Here is a 20,296-nt window from a genome sequence, read left to right as displayed (position 1 = left end):
TGTTTGAAAATCAGGACATTGATGTCAAAAAGCTAAATAATAAGTAGGCTACATATATCGGCTAGACTGATTATATATCGGTCAGGCTTTATATCATTAATTCCATGGCTAAGCTCCTGCGACCTTCTCATGCATCTATTCTTCAACATCAGATCTCACATTTCCCAAACTCATACCACAGCTTGAAATATGAATATGAATGTCTCATTGAACACATCAATCAAATCAGGCTTAAAGGTTGTGCACATGTTGTTGGTTTAAAAACCCTGGCCTGGCAGGGAGGCTGGCGTGCACAGTGAAGTTCTCTGTGTGGGCAGGGGGGAAATGTTTCACTTCATGCCACTTGTTGATGTGTGAACGATAGGGAAGGATTTGTTTCTAAATATGGAGCGAGTGTTCAAACAAATGGCTAATAATAAATGTTCGCTCTGCATATCTCTCCACGCATCGCATTTCATTGTGTCTATGTGTCTGAGAATGCTTGGCATCTGCATGTGAAACTCTTCAGAGAGATACCGCCGCGTCCTCAAAGAAAAGGTTGTTTCAATTGTTGAGCACAAAAAGAAATCTTGTAGGAATGTACTTAGATCGAACATGGATATGTGGATGTTTTGTATTGTATTCACTGGCACATCCCATCATATCTTCTCCTTATGTACAGTACCGGTATGTTGTCACTTATCTTCCGATCGCCAAATGAAGCCTGGGTTTCCGAGGCTAGGTAAGGTGTGTCTTGCATGCTGATTGAATGCCACCGGTAATGTATTGTCACCTCCCCTGTTTGTCCTCATGTACCTGTAAAGAAACACAGTCACTTGAACAAATGGAGCTCTGAGGAACGCACCTGAGACCTGAGACAAACGGTGATGTGAGGTAAGTGGGGGAGCAATACTATGTATTATTATTACTACCACAAGTTATGTTATATCATAAAGGCTGGACAATATATCGATACTTAATATGGTTATATGAGACAAGATATCGCCTGGGATTTTGGATATGTTAATATCATGAATGATATGGCATGAGTGCTTTAATCAGTTAAAGAAGCTCTATGACACTTTTTCTATGATTAAGATGTAATTTTGTCCGATCTGTATGGTAGAGTATAGGTTAATACAATATAACTTACGTTGTAATTTGTATTTTGCCAAAGGTCATGTCTCACCCATGTGTTACCTTAAATGTGAGTTTGACATCAGTGATTCCTATCTGAAATGTATTTAACCAAGACTTTTCTTGGTTGCTTGTGTTATTTGAAAACTGATGACTTTGTACACACTAAGCAATATAATCTCATATGCATTACAGTGGGTGGCTATAAAGATGTGTGAACATGTTTTTGTCTTTTGTGATTTGTAGTGAAGTGCTGTACATACACTTGATTGGGCCTCCATCTTCTCTTCAGATCAGAATCAACTTCCCAAAGCCTAACAATCAAAAAAGCAGAGATTTGGCTGTCACGTTGCTTTGCATGATGCCCAGCCAAGCTCCAGTGATACTGGGGACAGCAGGCCTGACCCACACCCACCTTGTCTGCCCTGGAGAACTCCACGCACCAACTCCAAGACAGGGAGCTCCGTTCCTGGGTACGGGAGAGACTGCCGCGTCAGACCAACCGGTACTTCTCCATCAGACAAGCAACGGTAACTTGCAGGTGTCGAGAGCCTCTTCCCAGACCCAGAGCTGTAGTCACCACCCAAGACCACCTCCTCCTCCTCCTCCTGAACCCCATGCTGCTCAGCCCAAACCTGGACCTCCGGTACTCACAGTGAGTGCAGGGTTGGAGGACAGGGTTACAGGAAGATCCGTGGGAGAAGGCACAGAAACAGCTACGGGCAAGAAGTGGCGGTGCGGGCCGTGTGGACACCTGACCGTAGCTGTGCTCCTGGTTCTCTGCTCGCCTCTGGTCGCTGTTGGGGTGTGCGTGGCTGACATTGTCAGCGGAGAGTGTTGCAAAGTGGAAGGGACAAACACACACTCCATTGAATGACCGAATACTGTATATAAGGAGGAGTGGACTACTAAAATTGTACATGCAGGGCAGTGGCCAGAGTTAAAGCTGAACTGTGTAAGGGTACGCATTTCAATGGGAATGGAGTGGCTCTTTTTGTGCAGAAATCCGCAGCAAACCACTCTATTCCCAATTTCCCTTTGAAATGCTTTGGCAGAATCCGCCCTCATAGGTAGAATAAAAGTGCGGTGTGACCGTGCCCTAACTCTCCCGTTCTAACCTGAAGTTGAAGCCGGGACTCCTGCTTAAGTGCTGAAATTTGTACCACTGAGCTAATAGTGGTATGCCTATACTGCTTTGTCTGTGGAGAAAATTCATGTCAAACCAGAAACAGGATTGTGTCAACGGTCATGTACAACCTAGACACAGGATCTAAGACCATAATACATATTGTATTCTATATTGAAATTGGCTAATGGGAGGGTGGGCCATGCCTACCTCAAGTCTGAGTCACTCTCCAATCTGTCTAGCCATCGTCAAGGAAAAGTCGCTCTTTTCACTTTTGCAGCAATGCAGAAGTCTCTAATCGAGAGACTTCTCTGACTCAGACATGGGGTAAAGCATGATACATATATATATATATATATATATATATATATATATATATATATATATATATATATATTATATATATGCTCTGCTTATCAAATCTGTTATCTTCAAGAGGTGGTGCCATAGTTTTGTTCTTTTTCTGGTTTGCATGTGTCTATGAGGTTGACAGTACTTAATTATAACCCATGGTGTGGTTGTTATGAGCAATTATGTATTCCCTTTGTATTTTGGATTTCTTCCTGGAGGCTGACACCCTGTGGGTCAAAAGTGCAGATCCAAAAACAGTGATTAAATGACATCATATAATCATCCTCTCCCCTTTTACCATTCACCCAACACTGTGGGTGTGGCTAACTTCAGCTGGGTCACCACCCACCTGAACAACCAGGCATACTTAATGAACTGGTGGGTGTGGCCTCATAAAAACCTAATTTTAACTCTCTCTGTACACTCTTTTGGAAAGAATCCTCCTCCTAGTATAATCATAATACCTGATAATCATGTTTTAGTGGGGAAATAAATCATGGCACTGCATCTTTAACATTGCGTAATGCGTACTACTAGAAACATTGCTTTCCTATGAGTCATATGGCACTGTGGTGGAAAGTAACTGTACATTTACTCAATTCCTGTACTAGAGTACAATTTTGGGGTACTTTTACTTTACTTGAGTATTTCCATTTTGTAATACTTTACACTTCTCCACTACATCTCAGAGGCAAATGTACTTTTTGACTCCACTACAACTATTTGAAAAATTCAGTTATTTACTTTGTAGATTTACATACTGTAGGTCTACATTAACCACCTAAACCCTATTTTATACTTTGTCTCTTTGAAAATAGCTGATCTCCGAGCTCCAACGTGTGTAGAAAAATGTTAGTGCTTTAACTTTTGTACTGTATGTATATGTTGATGCCAATATTTTTGTTCTTTTACTCACGTAAAGTAAAGTAAAGTAAAGTAAAGCATTTGAGTACTTCCTGCACCACATAAAGATGGAGCAAGGTGCTGGAAAGCCTACAAGTCACTCTTCTCCATGTCAAGGCTGCCCTCTAGAGGTCTACATTGCACACTGCACAGTGCTTTCTTCTATGACCAGGTTCACATTGAACCAATATACATTAAGCTCAAAGGGTAGTAAGTACAACAGACAGATAAGGGACAACTTCAGATATTTACATACTAATCCATACCTCTGCAATAATATCACTTGTTTAAAACAAATAATACTATGGAAATTACTTAAAAAATTGAAATGTTCTTCTTGATAACTGCTGAAGAAGCTGCTGTCCGAGTATAAAGGATCATGAAAGAGTGGAGTGTGTTGCTGAATGTATTGGCATAATGGCCTATAAATATGCCTTGTAAATGTCTCGCCGTCAACACCAGCTATATTTACAGAGCTCTGGAAGCCTCTCTACAGTTAACTGTGAAATTAAATATATTTTTATGATGTTTTTGTTTACAAGGACCTTGGCAAAGTTTACCATGGACTTCTTGCACTTCTTGCATCACAAAACCTTATTTACTGGATGACTTCTGAATATTAGATTTAGCTGTTCAACATTATGTATTGTTTATGAGAATGCCAAATTACCAAATGGACCCTTATAGATTGTTAACTCTTCAGTGTAAAATGAAACCAAATGGACCCTTACAGGTTAAATTAAATTATTGTGGTGTTAAATAATTATTGAACATCAGCATTACTACAGCATATTGTTAAACATCAGAATTACTTCATTTACAAGAAGTCTACACAATTAGAGTAGGCCCATAGAATTGTTCTTTTGATCAATTATCTGTCATCTCTCCTATGGTACCAACATCAAACAGCATGGAACTGTGGACAAAATGTTATCCAATGATAACAAAATATTCTGTTTTGGGTCCGAGAGGCTAAATCTCATCAGATGGTGGTCCGTGGCTCAAATGCCAATAGATAATGAAAAAAAACAAAAGAAACACTGAATTATAGGCTTATGCAGGGGCGTCACAAGGGGTGGGAAAGTCGGACTGAGTTACTAGGGTCCAAGGTAGAGGGGCCTTAGTTATTTTATACTTTTAACTATTGAGAAATAGCAGATCTACAAGCTCACAGCGCGGCACCGAAAAGTTGTGAAAAAGTGTGCAAATCTTTGAATATAGGCTACTGTATGTATTTTTTAAGCGAACATTTGTAACTCAAATTTTTCTTCTGGGTGGGTCCCTGGAACTAAATATTTTGAGATGGGGGTCTGTGGCCAAATACATATCCTTTTGGGAGTCCTTCATATGAAAAGGTTTGAGCACCACTGACATAGAAACATAGATTTTTCAAAAAACCTTAGAAGGATTTGAAATATTCAAAGACTTGGACAAATGTTCACGATTTAAAAAGAATAGCAGATGTACAATTTTTTTTATATCTGCTATTTTTCAATAGTTAAAGCACAAAATAATGTGTAATGATGCATTCCCGGTCTAAATGGGTTAAACCCCCTCCCCCCTAAATGAAGAAGATTCATGGGGGGCCCGCAGTGAATCCTTGTACCCAGGGCCCAGACCACTGTTATCAAGAGGCATTGCTTTCGTGATCGTGTCAAATATGACAACAAATGACATGACCAAAAATAAGTATTCATCAGGGACTACTGTTAAGCCTGTTATTCATTGCAAACATTTATTACAATTTATTTTTTATGATGCGAACAACAGCAAGGCCCTCGCTTGTCGGAACAGCTCGTTGAGGGAATAATGCCTAATTTATGTTCTGCCGTATGACGGTGTCCCGTGCAGAAAATAACCGACATACAAGCTTACAGCTTGTATACAGCTTCTATTATGTATTTTCACCGTGAGACACCATCGTACAATGAAGTATAAATAAGGCTTTAAGAGACACTATGGGACAGAAACAGAAAAAGTGTATTACACGCCATTCCATTGTTGATTCTTTTCTTTTCTTAAAAAAGGAAGAAAAAAAGAAAAAGACAGTCAGCTTTCCAATTCCGTAACATTGTAAGTTTTGGCATTTGAATCCCTCAATGTACTCTTGAGTAATGGTCATTAAAAGTCAAAAAGAACAAGGCATGCATAATAGTTTTTTTCAGTAATGCACATAGATCAAAGGGAACCTCTTATAAAAAAATCCATGTACGGTGTTCATGTACATTTCACACATATATATATGGTCCCTTTCTTATAGGTTTCTTGGAACTAGCGCAGCCCCGATACATGCCGTTGTGTGTGTGGGAGAGAAGGTCACATTAAACCGCTTGGTGCCTTGCTCACAGGCAGCTTTGGACTCAGTGGAACATTGGGGCCCCTCCTGCAGTTTGGCATATATCCAACCCATCAAGCAGCACTTGGCTCAATAAAATGTCATCTTTTAAAAGCGATTCACACAAGTCACCACCTTCTGCCAGTGTCTATATGGACGAACAAGCGCAAAGGGACAACTGGTTATCACATTATATATATATATGTATATATTTTTTTTTAAGTTGTGCTGCTTAGTGGACGGAGTGTAATCCAAAATAAACAATAGACCCTAATAATTCTAAAAAGTAAAGTTTCATTCTTTGAGGTAAAAGCTGTGCTACTTTCATTGTAGCCGATAATTGTGGTGAAAATCGTCTAAATTCAATATCTGGTCTAGAACAGTACAAATCTACACCCACTGCTTTGAAAACCAGTCATGACACCATCCCAATAACGAAGGACCGACGTTATGTCTTTCCATTGGTTCTGCAGTGCTGTTATTTCTGAAATGTCCTAATTCTGTTTCCACACAATTCTATCCCTTACGTTGAATATAATATCGAAGTCACTAGACTTATCAGCAGGTGGAGAACTCAAAGCATCAGACTACGCAAAACTATTGCTGTGCTAGTGAGCAAGGAAACAAACAGTGCGAGGTTTGACGTGACTTTCTGTCACAAAGACAGCGTATTGGACAGACATGTATTGGGACTAATGGTCCGACTCGGTTCCCGTTAAGGGACTATGTCCTCCAAAATCTACACTTGGTCACTAAACTCACCCTGTAAAAGGTTTGCTTTTAGGGAACACATCTGTAAGATGGACTTCTAACATTGACAGCTACCAGATGTCACAAAACGTGCCAACCCACTTGTTTTCATTTCCTCACCGCGGTCTCTTACTGCATGTTATCAAGCTAGTTTTACATCATCTCATTCAGTTAAATATCTGATCTTTACTATTCCTCTCTGATTTCTTGAATTCCTCGTGTTTTGTGCCATCTTAACAATTTCAAACTCCAACAAGAGCTGAGAAAGTTATAGCCAATATAATTTTGCATTACATGGTCTTTTCCTCACACCACTTTACTATGTAATTAAAAAAGGAAAACAGATCAAAGACTTCTTAGACCAATTCCAATTCTACAATGCCTGCCCACAAATAGAAAACTCACCCCTCCCCCCGCCCAAAAGAAATCAGAATACCCTAAGTTCAAATTGATGTGACAAAAAGAACTAAACAATCTCAAATGGATCCATTTCCAATGCATCAAGATGAATGCACAACTCCATTTTAATGGTCCAAACAGCCACACATGATTCCTTAATAGATGGGAGCTATATTTAGGTGGCCACACATGTTCTATGTTTATTCAAACCATGTAAAAAAAGAAGAAAAAAAAGAAAAGAAGGGTAGAATGTAAGAAGGGGAAGTAAGACAAAAAGAAAATGCCTTGATTAAATACTATGTCTGCATTTCTTTCTGGTTTAAAAAACAAACAAAAAACTATTGCAACATACGACTATTATGGCTCTCTTGCTGACCCAAAACGTGTCAACGAAGTGGTGTTGGTGGAGTGGAGCTATATCAATAATATCGTGTACAGATTTACAGTTAGAATGCATTCATCACACTCAACAGATGGCAAAATGGCGAGGAGAAGGCAGGAAAAAAAAGAAGAAGAATGGAAAACAATATAGAAAGGAAATCACCACTGTGATTTTGCACACTGCACTCTGCTGGAGAAATCAATGCTATATTATTCTCTTAGGAAAGGAATGACAGAGAAATGAAAGTGTGTGTGTGTGTGTGCGCGCGCTCGTGCATGTTTATATATGTATATGTATGTATGTTGGTACATTTGTTTGTGTGTCTGACCAAATGTTCGACCAATAAAAGTCTATTGGGTTCAACGTTTAAAATCGGTTGCGCTGATGGTGAAGGCAGACTTTTTCTAAACCAAACATGGGGCTGATGTATGGTGGTACTGGTGGCGGCAGCGGGTGGTCTGGATGGTCGGTTTTAGCGCCCCCTGATGGTGGTGGCGGTGGTGGTGGTGGTGCTGGGCGGGTGTTTTTTTTAGTCGATGTACTGGGAGAGCCAGCGGAAGCCCTCTCCGTAGCCTTGCCTCTTCAACACGCTGCACATGAACACCTCTAGTGGTCTCGTGTTCAGCTCCTTCATGGGAATGTTGCCCTGATGATGATGATGATGAGGGGGGAAAAACACATCTTCAGAACTGTGGTTCTCAAACATTTACGTTTTAATGACCACCTGTTTGGTATACAGTAGGCCAGTGGTTCTCAAGCTTTTCAGGCCGCGACCCCCTAAATAATCATATTTTAACTGGGGACCCTCCACCCTGACCAGAACTAAGAGTTGAGGCATTACATTTTGTATAACACGGTTCTATTGTGAAAATAGCAGATCTACATGCTCACAACGCCTCGTGACTATTTTCACAATTTCTGCCTCTAATATTTGACAATTTGGCCAATGTTTAATTTGCCATTTTTGAGGTATTAAAAAGTCCTTAAATTGTCACTTTAGAAATGTCTATAAACCCTCTATACACTTAAACTTTATGCTGGTTCGTTTACTGTTGAGTGAGAAAACAATATTGCACATAAAGTTAATCATCTGGGGAGTGGGGACCCCCGAAAATAATTTGGGTCCCCCCCCCTGGGGGTCTCGACCCACAGGTTGAGAACCACTGCAGTAGGCCACGCAAACCCCTCCACTGACAAGTGTACAAATGGAACCAAATGGACACGTAAGGGTAACATTTGCAAACTGTCAGAGTTACAAGCTGCAAGGGTCCATTTGGTTCCCATCCCAACTAGAAATCATTTTGCTAGGGACCCCCGGAACATGTGTCCACGCATTCCCAAGGCTCTAAGTTGTGAAAATGACCTGAAGTCACTTTATGTGCTTAAGATCTACAAGTATTAACGGTTACTTTTCCGCTTGATCAACTAATTGAGAAGTTCCTTTTATCATTATTAGTTTTATAATATATAGACTAATCAAAGTAAATGTTTTCTTAGTTGACTAGGGGTAAAACAGTCTTGCACAAACATAGCCAATCTACAAGCTCACAACACGCTGTAAACGTGTAGATCAGCTATTTTAACCATTTCAAAAAGATTTCAATGCAAAAAAGTGTTATTTCAATTTCTTGCAAAATAGATCATCTTTTAATGAAACCCACTATTGATGTTTTTTTAACTGATTACTTTGATTATTTACATCCCTAATGTGCTTATTCTCTGTGTTGTCATCTCCTCCTCACCTTGCCCGTCGTCTGTCCGTACAATCCAAAGATTTCTCTCAGCTTCTCCTCGCTGATGGCTTCTGGTCTGTCGATCTTGTTGCCCAGGATCAGTATAGGCACGTTTCCAATGGTCTCATCCGTCATAAGTGCCTGGTGATGGGAGGAGGATGAACACATTGTTACTGCCTGGCCTAAGGACCAGCCTGCCTGGAAGCTACGGTATTAGAGGTAACTAAACGAATACTAGATGTATGTATGTATTATTATTTTTATTTTTTTCAGTTAAACTTAAAGTGTTAGTTCACCTATTTTTGACATAAAGCTGTGTGAAATACTTGCCATTAAAATAGTGGTTACAAATGTATTAATTCATTACCAGAGTCCCGTGGTCAGAGTTCTGGTCAGTTTTAGATGAATATAAAGTAGTTCCGGTTATTTGGCAGGGGCTCATGGCCCCATCATTAAAAACAGATGAATCCACAAAACTAGCGTCATTTGTATTGTTGACCTATTTCTACCAAATAGACAAACTTTCGTTCAACTTTGACCCCTCTGTCACATGGTACTATTTTGTGTGTCCAGTATCACTACGCCGCTGCAACGTATTTCCCCAAAACAAGGTGCTTTGCAGTCAGCTGATCAGAACGAAACCTCGCTCTATATGGTAGAAATAGGCCAACAATACAAATGACGCTAGTTTTTATGGATTAATCTATTTTCAATGATTGGGCCATGCCAAATGGCCCCCACCCCAAAACTGACCAGAACTCTGACCACGGGACTCTGGTAATCAATTAATACATTTTTAACCACTGTTTTAATGGCAAGTATTTCACACAGCTTTATGTCAAAAATAGGTGAACTAACACTAACTATCTGAAATGGTATTGTGGTTGCTCAATTAAATAAAACAAACTAAAATCATGGAGAAAATGCATTTTTTTTGTCTTTGCCAATTTATTCCATACATAAGTCTAGTATTATCTTCCTTTTAGTTGTTGCTAAATGTATATGTTTTTCATTGGACAAAACATCTTTGTGAACCTCACCCTGACCAGTAACCCATATTACAATGAGAAACTAAAATTAATAAAACAACTATTCACAAAATAACTAAAATAAATTAGCAAACCCATTTAAAAAATAATGAAAAATGCAAAACCATTAAAAACCTTGGCTGGAAGTGTCAAATAATAAATGCATTATTATTCATCAGTTCATGACCTCACCTAAATCCTTTAATAAAGAACTATCATTATCATAAAACTTCAAGTGTTTTATGTTTAGCACGGATTCTGACTCAGATGTCCTTTCAAGTCTTATTAAACTCTTGTCAGATGCTTACATCGAGTTCTGTTTTGGACTCAGCCAATCTGGGGTGGTCCGCACAATCCACAAGGAAGACGATGCCATTGATGGCAGGGAGGTAGTTTTTCCACACTCTGCGCGCTGGGTGAATACAGAAAATCAAAATTCAACAACAGAGCAGGTGTATGGTTGCGTCACAAACATTCTCATACTCTACTAAAAAGGGCACAGGTGTAAAATATGGCTTAGGTAGTTAAAACACCATTTGCACGAAGGCTAAAATGCATATGCAAATCACAAAGACACACAGACAGTCACACACCTTGTGCATGGCCTCCAAGGTCGAATGTAGTGAAGGTCATGCCAGCGATCGTCAGCTCTTCCGAGGCTGGTAGCAAAAGCAGTATGGTTAGATCAAACACAAATATTCAATAGTACAGGAGTTGATCGGTTGGTATCAAGTCTGAGGGAAGGCATGAGTGAACTGAATCCAAGGAAATTGTCTTTTCCATTTCACCTCAAGTCAATTGTTGGTGATCATTAAACCATTGCAGGAAAAAAAGGTATCTAAGATTTAATGGCACAAATCTGACATGTTGTGTTGGCATGGATGCGAGTGAGAGTGAGCAAGTTGTGTGTAGTACAGGCATAAATTAAGCGCCAACTCACTGGGATGTAAAGTTGGCACATGTTGTCCCAATCTGTCATCTTTGAGCATGTGCAGTAGCGTCGTCTTGCCAGCATTGTCCAGTCCAAGAAATACTAATTTGCCTGATTTCTTGTACAGTCCTGAAAAATAAAATAATAATAACAACCAAGAAACATGTCAGAAATATAGCAAAATATCAAGCTGAATACAACACAACTTTGTCTGTGTAAACGTATTATACTATGGAACTCATTTACTGCCTCACCCCGATAATCGCGAGAAAAAGCCTATGTTCCTCTCCACCAGGTCCAATACACCTGAGAATTTAATATGCTTTACTCGCGATAAAACATTTAAAAGTATGATCGCTGTTTATCGCTAAGCACCCGCGAAACAGTGCTTCCGGACTCATTTCCGGTCTATCCGGTCGAAGGCAGGAACAGAGCGCAGCTAACGTTAGCTATCATGTAAACACTAGTAGACGCAGACGGAGCTCAGCGATGGAAGCGTCTTTTTCAATTCAGCTTTTGTTTGAAAGCTGTGATCGGGTGTACACACGCCTGGTGCATGATCCGTCACAGATCGTGCACGCACGCGCCCACGTTAAAAGGTAAGGATAACGTGGTAGACAACCCCGAAAGTCAATGTTTTTTAATAGCGGTAAATTTAAGTAATGGCAGGTATAGCTTTTTGGTTTGTTTTGCCTCCACATCACTTTCAATTTTGTTTTATTCTTTGGTCCAAGATGTTTCTGCTGCAGGTTTCAGTGACAAAAATGTCTCACTTAGAATACTTAATAATATAATGCATTAAACATCAAGGCTACACTATATTGGAATCTAAATGAAGATACACAGATCTGTTATACTGTACATCTGTTGACTATCAGGTGGTGTGATGCCGCACCTCTGGCAACATACACACAACATGCATATTAAGCATCCGATAAGGTCTCCTCTTTGGGTTTCTGTAGGACAGGGTTATGAAAAGGACCTTTTCATGGTGGTGTTTCCCATCAGTCAGCATAACGCTACCGCTGCCATCCAGCTGTGGGTGTCGAGAAGCTTCATACTTCATAGATACTAAGTACGTCATCATGGTTGCTCATCGGAGCACAGTGACAGAGCTACCCGTCTGACAGGGTGAGCCGGATCGACTGCTCTGCAGCACCTCCACATGCTCTGACACTCAAAGTAGAGCAGTGGACTCTGGGGGTGAGGGCTTGGTTGACACTACAGAATCACCGCCCAATTTTGCTCCACCCAGTTCATGCAGTACTACAAGAGTTTTCAAATCTTTAACGACTTGGAAATATGTTTACATAAGAAACTAAAGGAAAGTCTCATCTCACGTGAACAAATTGTGGAAACAGAAGATTGTAAATAACAGAGCCGGTTAAACGTGCAGTGGTAATGGTCCTGTCTGCCGTGTTGTTGCCACAAAACACACTGACAAGCCTCAGCCGTCCAATACACCACAGACTGTTTTGACTGGTCATCATGTCAGCGGTCCTCTCATTCACGTCTGTCTCCTTGTAGTAGTCTCTCGCACGCCACTTCTGCCATCCCAATCGGACAGTAATGATGCCAACATCCAGAATAAGTATCAAACATATTTGATAAATTATCAGGGTGGCCCCCCATCATCTGTGAGCAAATCGGGAGGCTTACGATTGAGTCTTTGAACCTCTCACACGGTCTACTAAAGGATACTCTTGCCAGATAATCGCTCATGTCCAGCCGTTCCTTTAGTCTGTCAGACAAATGTAAGAAGCCGGGGTGCTGTGGAAATCACGTTTTGCTGCTGTGTTTCTCAGAGGCTTATTTATTTATTTATTACATCATGTGTTATTTGGTGGGCACTGGGCAGTCTCATCCTAAGTGTTCTATAGTGCCATGCACTACTGCTCACACTTTTTCTGTGGGTAGCCCAAAGGAAAGCCAAACCTCAACCCATGGTAGTCTTACTATGTCAATGATCTCCAAAGAACGATTTATAGCTCTATAGTTCTCATCATTGCCAGCCCTGATTGTTTAGTCGGGGGAAGGGGTAGACAACCACATCTGGCGAGGGCCAGCTGCTTCTTTTCACCCGACGGTAAAAGGTTTCAATAGGAAAGCATAACGTGTAACGCAGAAGAACACACCATCCCTCTCAGTTCTGTTCCCTGTCGAACAGGTGCAACAACCTGTACAGGACCCCCTCCTCTCCTCTACCGGCTTATGACCCGCAAACAAGGCCAATTGTGTTTTTTAGAGCAGTGGTTCTCAAAGTGGCATCTGGGGACCCCCAGGCAAGGGTACTTCAGGCGGTGTAAATATAGCATCAGAATCAATTTAGCCAGTGTAATTGGCCGACCTACAAGCTCACAACGTGTCATGAACACTAAATCGATCTGTCTAGTTAAGTCTGACTGACCAGAATACTTGTAATACTTTGTTGTACAATGGTGTTGCACAAAAATAAATAAGATAGCCGATCTACAAGCTCTCATCGAGACGTGTTGTGAGCTTGTAGATAAATTATTTCCAGTATTTTGATTATTATTTGTAATCGATTAACTGTTCCACCCCTACTAAAATGGCGGCTTTCCCCATTTTCCTCCATTAAATCTGGCAGTGGTAATCAACCGTTATGGAGGTGATATGTGTCTGTCTGTGTTTTCAGATCAGTGGGACGTACGGTAAGCCAACACCTGCACAAACTCTACTTACTGCCACAAAGGGACCGACATGGGTCATGGGTCCCAAGGAACAAGGCCTACTATTGTGCATGATAACCATACCACTGGCTCACCTTTTCGCTGTATACCTGGGGACCAACCAGCATGTAAGGGAGACCAGTGGTTCTAACCATTTAAAGTAGCTCTTGTGTGATTATGAAAAGTTGTAATCAGGAAGGCACCAAGCCCTCTAGAATTACCACTGTGTCTCTGTTGTTGCATAATAAAGTGACACTACTTTGGTTAAATATTGGTTAAATATAGGGACTAGATATTACACTTGGCATTTGAATAGAAATACAATTTTGTTGGAACATTGGGATGATTGTTTAAAGACTCACCTAAAAACTGCAGTACGCTACTGAAACCACTATAAATCCAATCAAATATGAAGGACATATCCGGAGCTGTTGAATCCTGAAAAACAAACAGGGAGAAACATAGGTAAGGAGGAAAATATGCATACTGTAGTACTGTACACATATACACAAATAATGACAATAATAATGAGACAGAGATATCACACTTTCAAAGTGATGTGGTTTAATATGCAGCTCTGGGCTCACTATCTACAGTAAGTAAATGCGTTAACTGAAAATAAGACCAACTACCTGTCCTGATGAGAGGAAAACACTGAAAACGGCTCGTTGCTACTGCCTTTATATGCGTAGAAATATACTGTAAACTTGTGTTATCTTGTCTTATGCTCAGCCAAACCTGTTCTTCTGACTGTAAACTCACTCACTGAATGATAATTCTCTCTGCTTCAAAAGGCACACATTGTTCGGTGGCAGTCGGTTACTTGCCAGCTGCATTTCTCCACAAATTCCCCCAGAGACTAGAAAACAAAACGACAAGTTTCATTTTTTGTCATCAAAATGCAGATCACATAGGGACACCATCAATCACTGCCCCAATCAGGACTGGTCATCACGGACCTCATAAACATGCTTTAGTCACCAGTTTGGTGGAGAGGAGATCTGCTCAGCCTATCTGGAATACTGTAGCAACAGGTGATAAGAGAACTGACAGTTAGTGACTGTCTTTCTATGGCACATGATAATCTTGTTCCAGTAGGGATTCATCAGACTGTGGAACAGGCAGTTCAGAGCAATGTTCACTGTTCACAAACTGTGACCTTTTCCTAATACCTGAAGTGTATGTGCACACGTGATGATCTGTCCACACTATATAGCCATGGCATTGAAAATGCATTATGTTATTCAAGTCACAACTTCTTGTTGTGTGGTAAATGGACCTAACCAGCTGTTGCCCTTCACTTGTAACAACAATTATTACTGACTTACAGCCCATTTTACAAATTCACTTACAAATTCAATAATAGACTAGTGCAGGGGTCTTCAACAGGGGGTCCGGGACCCCACAGGGGGTCCTCAGAGTTACTACAGGGGGTCCTCCAAATCTTTGTGTGATAGAAACCTTTTTCTCCCTTTTTAGTAACCACTTTCCCAAACCTCTTTGCCAAAAATAGCCGATCTACAAGCTCACGAGTGAAAGGTCAAGTTTATTAAGTATTGACGGTTCAAGTGGTTAAATATCTGAAAACCAACTGACATGAAACAAAAATACACAGATGATCGTGCTGTAAAACAATATATATGGAATGAAAAGGCTGTGTTCTTCATCTCTCTCTCAACTAAGGGGTCCTTGGCCTGACCCCTGGACTAGTGTCTGCCCAGATGCAACACTGCATTACTGTTTGGGTGTTTTCACGTCATGCTTCTTCTTCCACTGTATGATCCACATGTGATCAAATCTCAGGCAGTAGTACTGCCCTCTCTCTTACCAATGGAAATAGGGAAATAAAGTCAGGGGCCACGGGGATAAAGCTAACGAAGCAGAAGCAATGTCCTGAAAGGGGTCAGTTGTCATTTTGACAGACACTCTGACACTCTCCCTTTCACCTTCTTCACCATCTGCTTCTTCTGTGACAGCTAGGGTGGCATCGTAACATTTCAGGCTAGGGACAACCTGTGTGCCTGGTTGCATAACGTGCAAACAGTTCCAGGGCTAAAGTATACGGCAGCCAAAGGTCAAGAACTACACGTCAGCAGCGGCTACGCTCTGGCTCAACTTGTTGCCTTCCTCGCTGTCTGCCCCGCTACAGCTGACTGAGTGCCGCTACGCTGTGGGCCAGCACCAGAGGCCAGGGTTCCCACAGTCGCGTGTTAGCTGTGGATGCCGGCCGGAAAGAGTTGACAAAAAGGGAAAAGAAACTACAACATTCATAGCCTACAATCACCACACACGTCTCACACAATGTCTGACCTCATAACATGCACTTTTATGGAGAAGATTAACTTCTCCAAATATGATTGTCTGACAATCTGTTGTTGTATCTTTTATAGCAAAGAACAGACCGGGTTAAATAAAATGCCATGGTGTAAATTCCATGTTGCAAAAAACATTCACTGGTTTTGAACGAGTTTAACAAAAATGCAAATGTATTGATTACCCAGCACTAACTGAAATTGCCCCAAAAAACAGATACAAAAACAATCAGTACATTATACTATCGAACTATACCAAATCCATCTGCCAGCCAAATTAATCATAGTTTTCATAAACATTGTCAGTGTCAACTTGACACCATTCAGAGGGTAGGATTCCAAACATTCACCTTGCTACAGTTTGTTATCATTAACATAACGTTACAGTATTACATTAAATCACTGCTGGTTGCCTCAGCACCCCCACTAGCAGCTTGATAATATTCAAGAGTCATGTTCTTGCCGTTTTGAGGTCAGGGATAATGAATCATGTTTAACTATGCATACCAACAACAGTACTAGTGGTTAATCAACTTGTGTGTGAAATCACCAGCTTAGTAGAACGATGGTTGCCAAAGATTGCAAGCATATAATATCTAACAATGATTTATTTAGCGTTTAGGTTACTAATCACTGATTATGGTTTGACTGACACGGCTGTCAAACTAAGGCAAGTTAATCCTAGTCTTTTAGATCCAGGCAGCTAGGTTTGTCTTTAACTTAAAGCTACCAACAATGCTCTGTATGATTATTACAAAGGATATACAAATCAAATCTGGGGACAATGGCTGACTTGATCTAATGTTACAGCTGTATTTACGTAATACCAGGGGGAAAAAACAACATATGACAACATTATCTAAAGAAGACAGGGTGAGGCTGGCTGGCTAACCAGTTAGCCCATCGTTAGCACGAAGCTAGCAGCTACGTGTCATATGTTGTCCAAGGCAAGAGAACAGACAGGCGACGTTGCATCAACAGGCTCCAGCGGCGATGCTAAGCTAACGTTAGCCAATTCCTAAACTTTATTTACTCCTCAGTACGACGATGTCGCTTGCCAAAAAAAAGAACACACCCACAGGTAAACAGCGCCTCGCATAGATCCGTTCTGTCTGGCATGCGACAGAGTATACATTTTTAAAGGCTTTTTTCTGCCTAGCCCTGCCGCTAGCCACGTTAGCTTAGCATCGTTAGCCGCTGCGTTTCCTAGCACACAGATGCCGATGTGTCTCAAACGCACTCCTTTCCTTTCCCTTCTTCTCACTTCTTCTTTTCAGGGGGTGATGGCGTTCACTGTCACACTTACCCGTTGATTACGTCTAGATAGATGAATTCAAATGGCGAGCTTTGTTCGTGTAAACCATGAAAAACGGGGTCCCTGGATCAAAAAGAGAGTCCGCAAATTGCAGTTCTTTTCTGGCTGCCGCTGACTGTGCCTCCGCTCGGTGTTTTGTTACTGAGCCACGACACTGCAATGGCTGGCCTGTCCCACCGTCCAACAAGCCCTTCCTGTTTATGTTTCACACTCAGCTTTCCGGGCAGGGTTACAAACCTGTTACAAACACCACATGGAAGAAAACAAAATAATAATATAACAAATATTATAATATTTATGTTATATAAATATTATAATTAATATTGTGTTAGATATTGTGTGTGCGTGTGTGTGTGTGTGTGTGTATATATAATACACACACATATATATCACACACACACACACACACACACACACACACACACACACAATATAATAATGTATATAAACTAGAAATGTAGTTCATGCAGAAACTGAGTGGGCTTCGCTGAACACGCACAAAGTTTCCACTGGGATTCCTTTTTTTATCTAAAAAAGTATAAAAATGTGTTAAGAGAAAAATACAAGCAATAATAACTGCGTAAAGCTGAGTTGAAGTTTGAACATTTACTATAAAAACCTCCAAATCCTGTGCGTGCGTCCATGTGTCAGTGTGTAACACCTCATCCCAGCTCAGCAGAAGGATATATAGCTGACCTGTTCTGACATCACAATGATGTTGCAAATGAATTTCCGTCCTTGTTCCTTTTATGCTCATTGGAGATCCCTGATGTCATCAATATCCCAGCTCAGCAGACTCTGACCTGTTCTGACATTACAATGATGTTGCAAATTAATTCCGTCCTTGTCGCTTTTATGCCCATATATGGAGATCCCTGATGTCATCAATATTAAGCCCATGTGCGTCACAGTGTGTGACAACTCATCTCAGCTCACCAACCGCAACGCGAGTCACACTTGCAAATTAATTCCGTCCTTGTTCCTTTTATGCCCATATATGGAGATCCCTGATGTCATCAATATTATTCCCATATCTGGGAATGCCCGTATATGGACATATTGTGTCAGTATGATGTCAGGCGTCAGTCATTTCCATATTTGGGAAGAGATGGCCACATTTTGTCCAACTTAAACAACAAACCAGGTCTGTGCATTTTTTTGGTCAAAGTTGGTCCCATGCCAAAACACCAACGCTCGCCCAGCAGTCTGCTGTCACCCAGGCGAATGCGTGCGCCCAAGCCACCGAGTTCAAATACGGGGTAGAAAAGGAAAATTAAATAGTACTGCTTTAATGTATATATAGCAAGAGCCAGTTTAAATGTATTACAGTACTGGGGGCTCTCAAGATTGAGGGAAGCCCCTCAAGCTTGCCTGCCTAGGGGTTGGCACTTGGCAGCCCTGGAGTCTATGGTACTGACCCACTATTATGGTTATAAGCAGTATTATTTGATATCTGCAAGAGCATTTTATTGATTAATCAATAAGCAAAGAACCAGTAAATGAGGGAAAATGCCAGACAGACAGCACGCAATCATGTCTTCATCCTTTCTGACTTGTTTCCAGTACACTGACATTCCTGGGAACACGCAGAGGAAGTGCCACGTGTACATACTGCGCATGCTTGAGGAGGATAGATTTTTTTTTGCATCCCTCCAAACTTTATTTGCGACAGTCAGACGACTGTACTATATTTGCATATAATATTACATATAAAGATATTAATTTAAAAAAATTAAAAATAAAAAAAATAGACGAAATACGAGGCATTAAAACACAGAAACTTTAACGGGACACTCCTAAAAAAAACATACAAATAAATAAATATTAACGACGTTGTTCCTGGGTGATCCCAACTTCCTGTGGAAGAAGAAGATGTAAAACTAGTAGAAGAAGAAGGAGAAGGAGGAGGAGGAGAACGAAGTGTGTCACATCTTGACGAGGAGGCCTGTTGGTTCCACCCGTCACTCACACACACAACAACACCGCAACGGAACCCGAACCCAACCGGGGCGGAATAATAATGGCGTCAGCCGCCACGGTGGTGGTCCTGTGATGTCTGCGACACCGATACCCGACAAATAGGAGCCGGTTCCCAGTGATACGTCGTTTCTGGTTTCATCATCATCAAGTTAGCAAGCTAGCTAGCTCCACTAGCTAACTTAACTAACTAAAGTAGAGAGACGCAGCCGCTAGGCTAGCCGCTGGCTGTGTTCAGGCTAAACCGACCAAACCAAGGGTTGTTTCGACATGTCAGCTCCGGGCTTCAACTCCCAGAACGGGGCAGGAGGAGGAGGACAGCCGTATGCGAACGGTAAGCAATGGAGGGGGGACTGACTGAGCTGCTGGAGCTAAACCAGCGGTGCTAGGCTAGCCTATTCTACGGTCGGTGCCGCTTGTCGAAAAGATCTAACAGATGTTCACAACGCGAAGATCTGTTACTGTTAGAATTAGATTCTGTTCGTTTTCGACAAGCGGCAGCACCACCGCTGCTGTGTTGGTGCTGCTGACTGGCGACCCACCCTCACCCAACAACCTGTTAGCAACCCGGCTAAGCTTAGCCGTCGTTCTATAGCCATTTAGTGCTGAGTAAAGAGGACAGTGGGTCAAGTCAGTGGGGAAGCTAACTTTAGCCACACGATAACCCGGGGCAGCTAATGTCGGCCAGCGACAACTTTCCCTTTTTGGTGATTGGTTGTATTTTTTGAACCAGACCCAGACCAGAGTGTAGCTTCACGCCACTGCTATGCCAACAGGGTAGGCTGGCACAACAACGCCCGACGTCGCTAAATGTCACTCTGTCACCCTCAATCTTAATTTAGTATACGTATACTCTGTCTACTCTTTTCGGCGAGCGACACGACACTGTACAACGTTGTATAGACGAAGCATATTTGACTCGTATACAGTATGTGTATTCTGATCACA

The 20,296-nt window shown here is 41.3% G+C and overlaps 2 protein-coding genes across 2 annotated transcripts in view; one reads left to right on the top strand and one right to left on the bottom strand.

Moving 5' to 3' along the window:
* Positions 1-7,066: 7,066 nt before the first annotated feature.
* Positions 7,067-17,528, bottom strand: sar1b (secretion associated, Ras related GTPase 1B). Its single transcript, XM_080749810.1, has 7 exons — positions 17,363-17,528; positions 14,107-14,182; positions 11,064-11,183; positions 10,717-10,782; positions 10,432-10,535; positions 9,105-9,236; positions 7,067-8,008 (listed from the first exon to the last, which is right to left on the bottom strand). Exons 2-7 carry the CDS (start codon positions 14,162-14,164, stop codon positions 7,892-7,894), a joined length of 597 nt encoding a protein of 198 aa, XP_080605936.1. The 5' UTR covers positions 14,165-14,182; positions 17,363-17,528; the 3' UTR covers positions 7,067-7,891.
* Positions 17,529-19,252: 1,724 nt separating this feature from the next.
* sec24a (SEC24 homolog A, COPII coat complex component) overlaps positions 19,253-20,296 on the top strand; it is a 31,078-nt gene continuing 30,034 nt past the window's right edge. Inside the window, exon 1 of the mRNA XM_080749175.1 lies at positions 19,253-19,682. Coding sequence (XP_080605301.1) covers positions 19,619-19,682 — 64 coding nt within the window. The 5' untranslated portion in view covers positions 19,253-19,618. The remainder of the gene's footprint in view (positions 19,683-20,296) is intronic.

This window comes from Nannobrachium achirus (assembly GCF_963921795.1).
Source record: "Nannobrachium achirus genome assembly, chromosome: 19".
Taxonomy (NCBI): domain Eukaryota; kingdom Metazoa; phylum Chordata; class Actinopteri; order Myctophiformes; family Myctophidae; genus Nannobrachium; species Nannobrachium achirus.
This window is presented reverse-complemented; position numbering and strand designations above follow the sequence as displayed.

Bases quoted from the DNA above. Each gene is read 5' to 3' on its own strand.
- sar1b (XM_080749810.1), bottom strand. From the start codon at position 14,164: ATGTCCTTCATATTTGATTGGATTTATAGTGGTTTCAGTAGCGTACTG. The intron at 11,184-14,106 runs GTGAGTCTTTAA...TTTATTTTTCAG, and splicing joins TAGCGTACTGCAGTTTTTAG to GACTGTACAAGAAATCAGGC. The intron at 9,237-10,431 runs GTAAGCATCTGA...TCCCATCACCAG, and splicing joins AGTCCAAAACAGAACTCGAT to GCACTTATGACGGATGAGAC.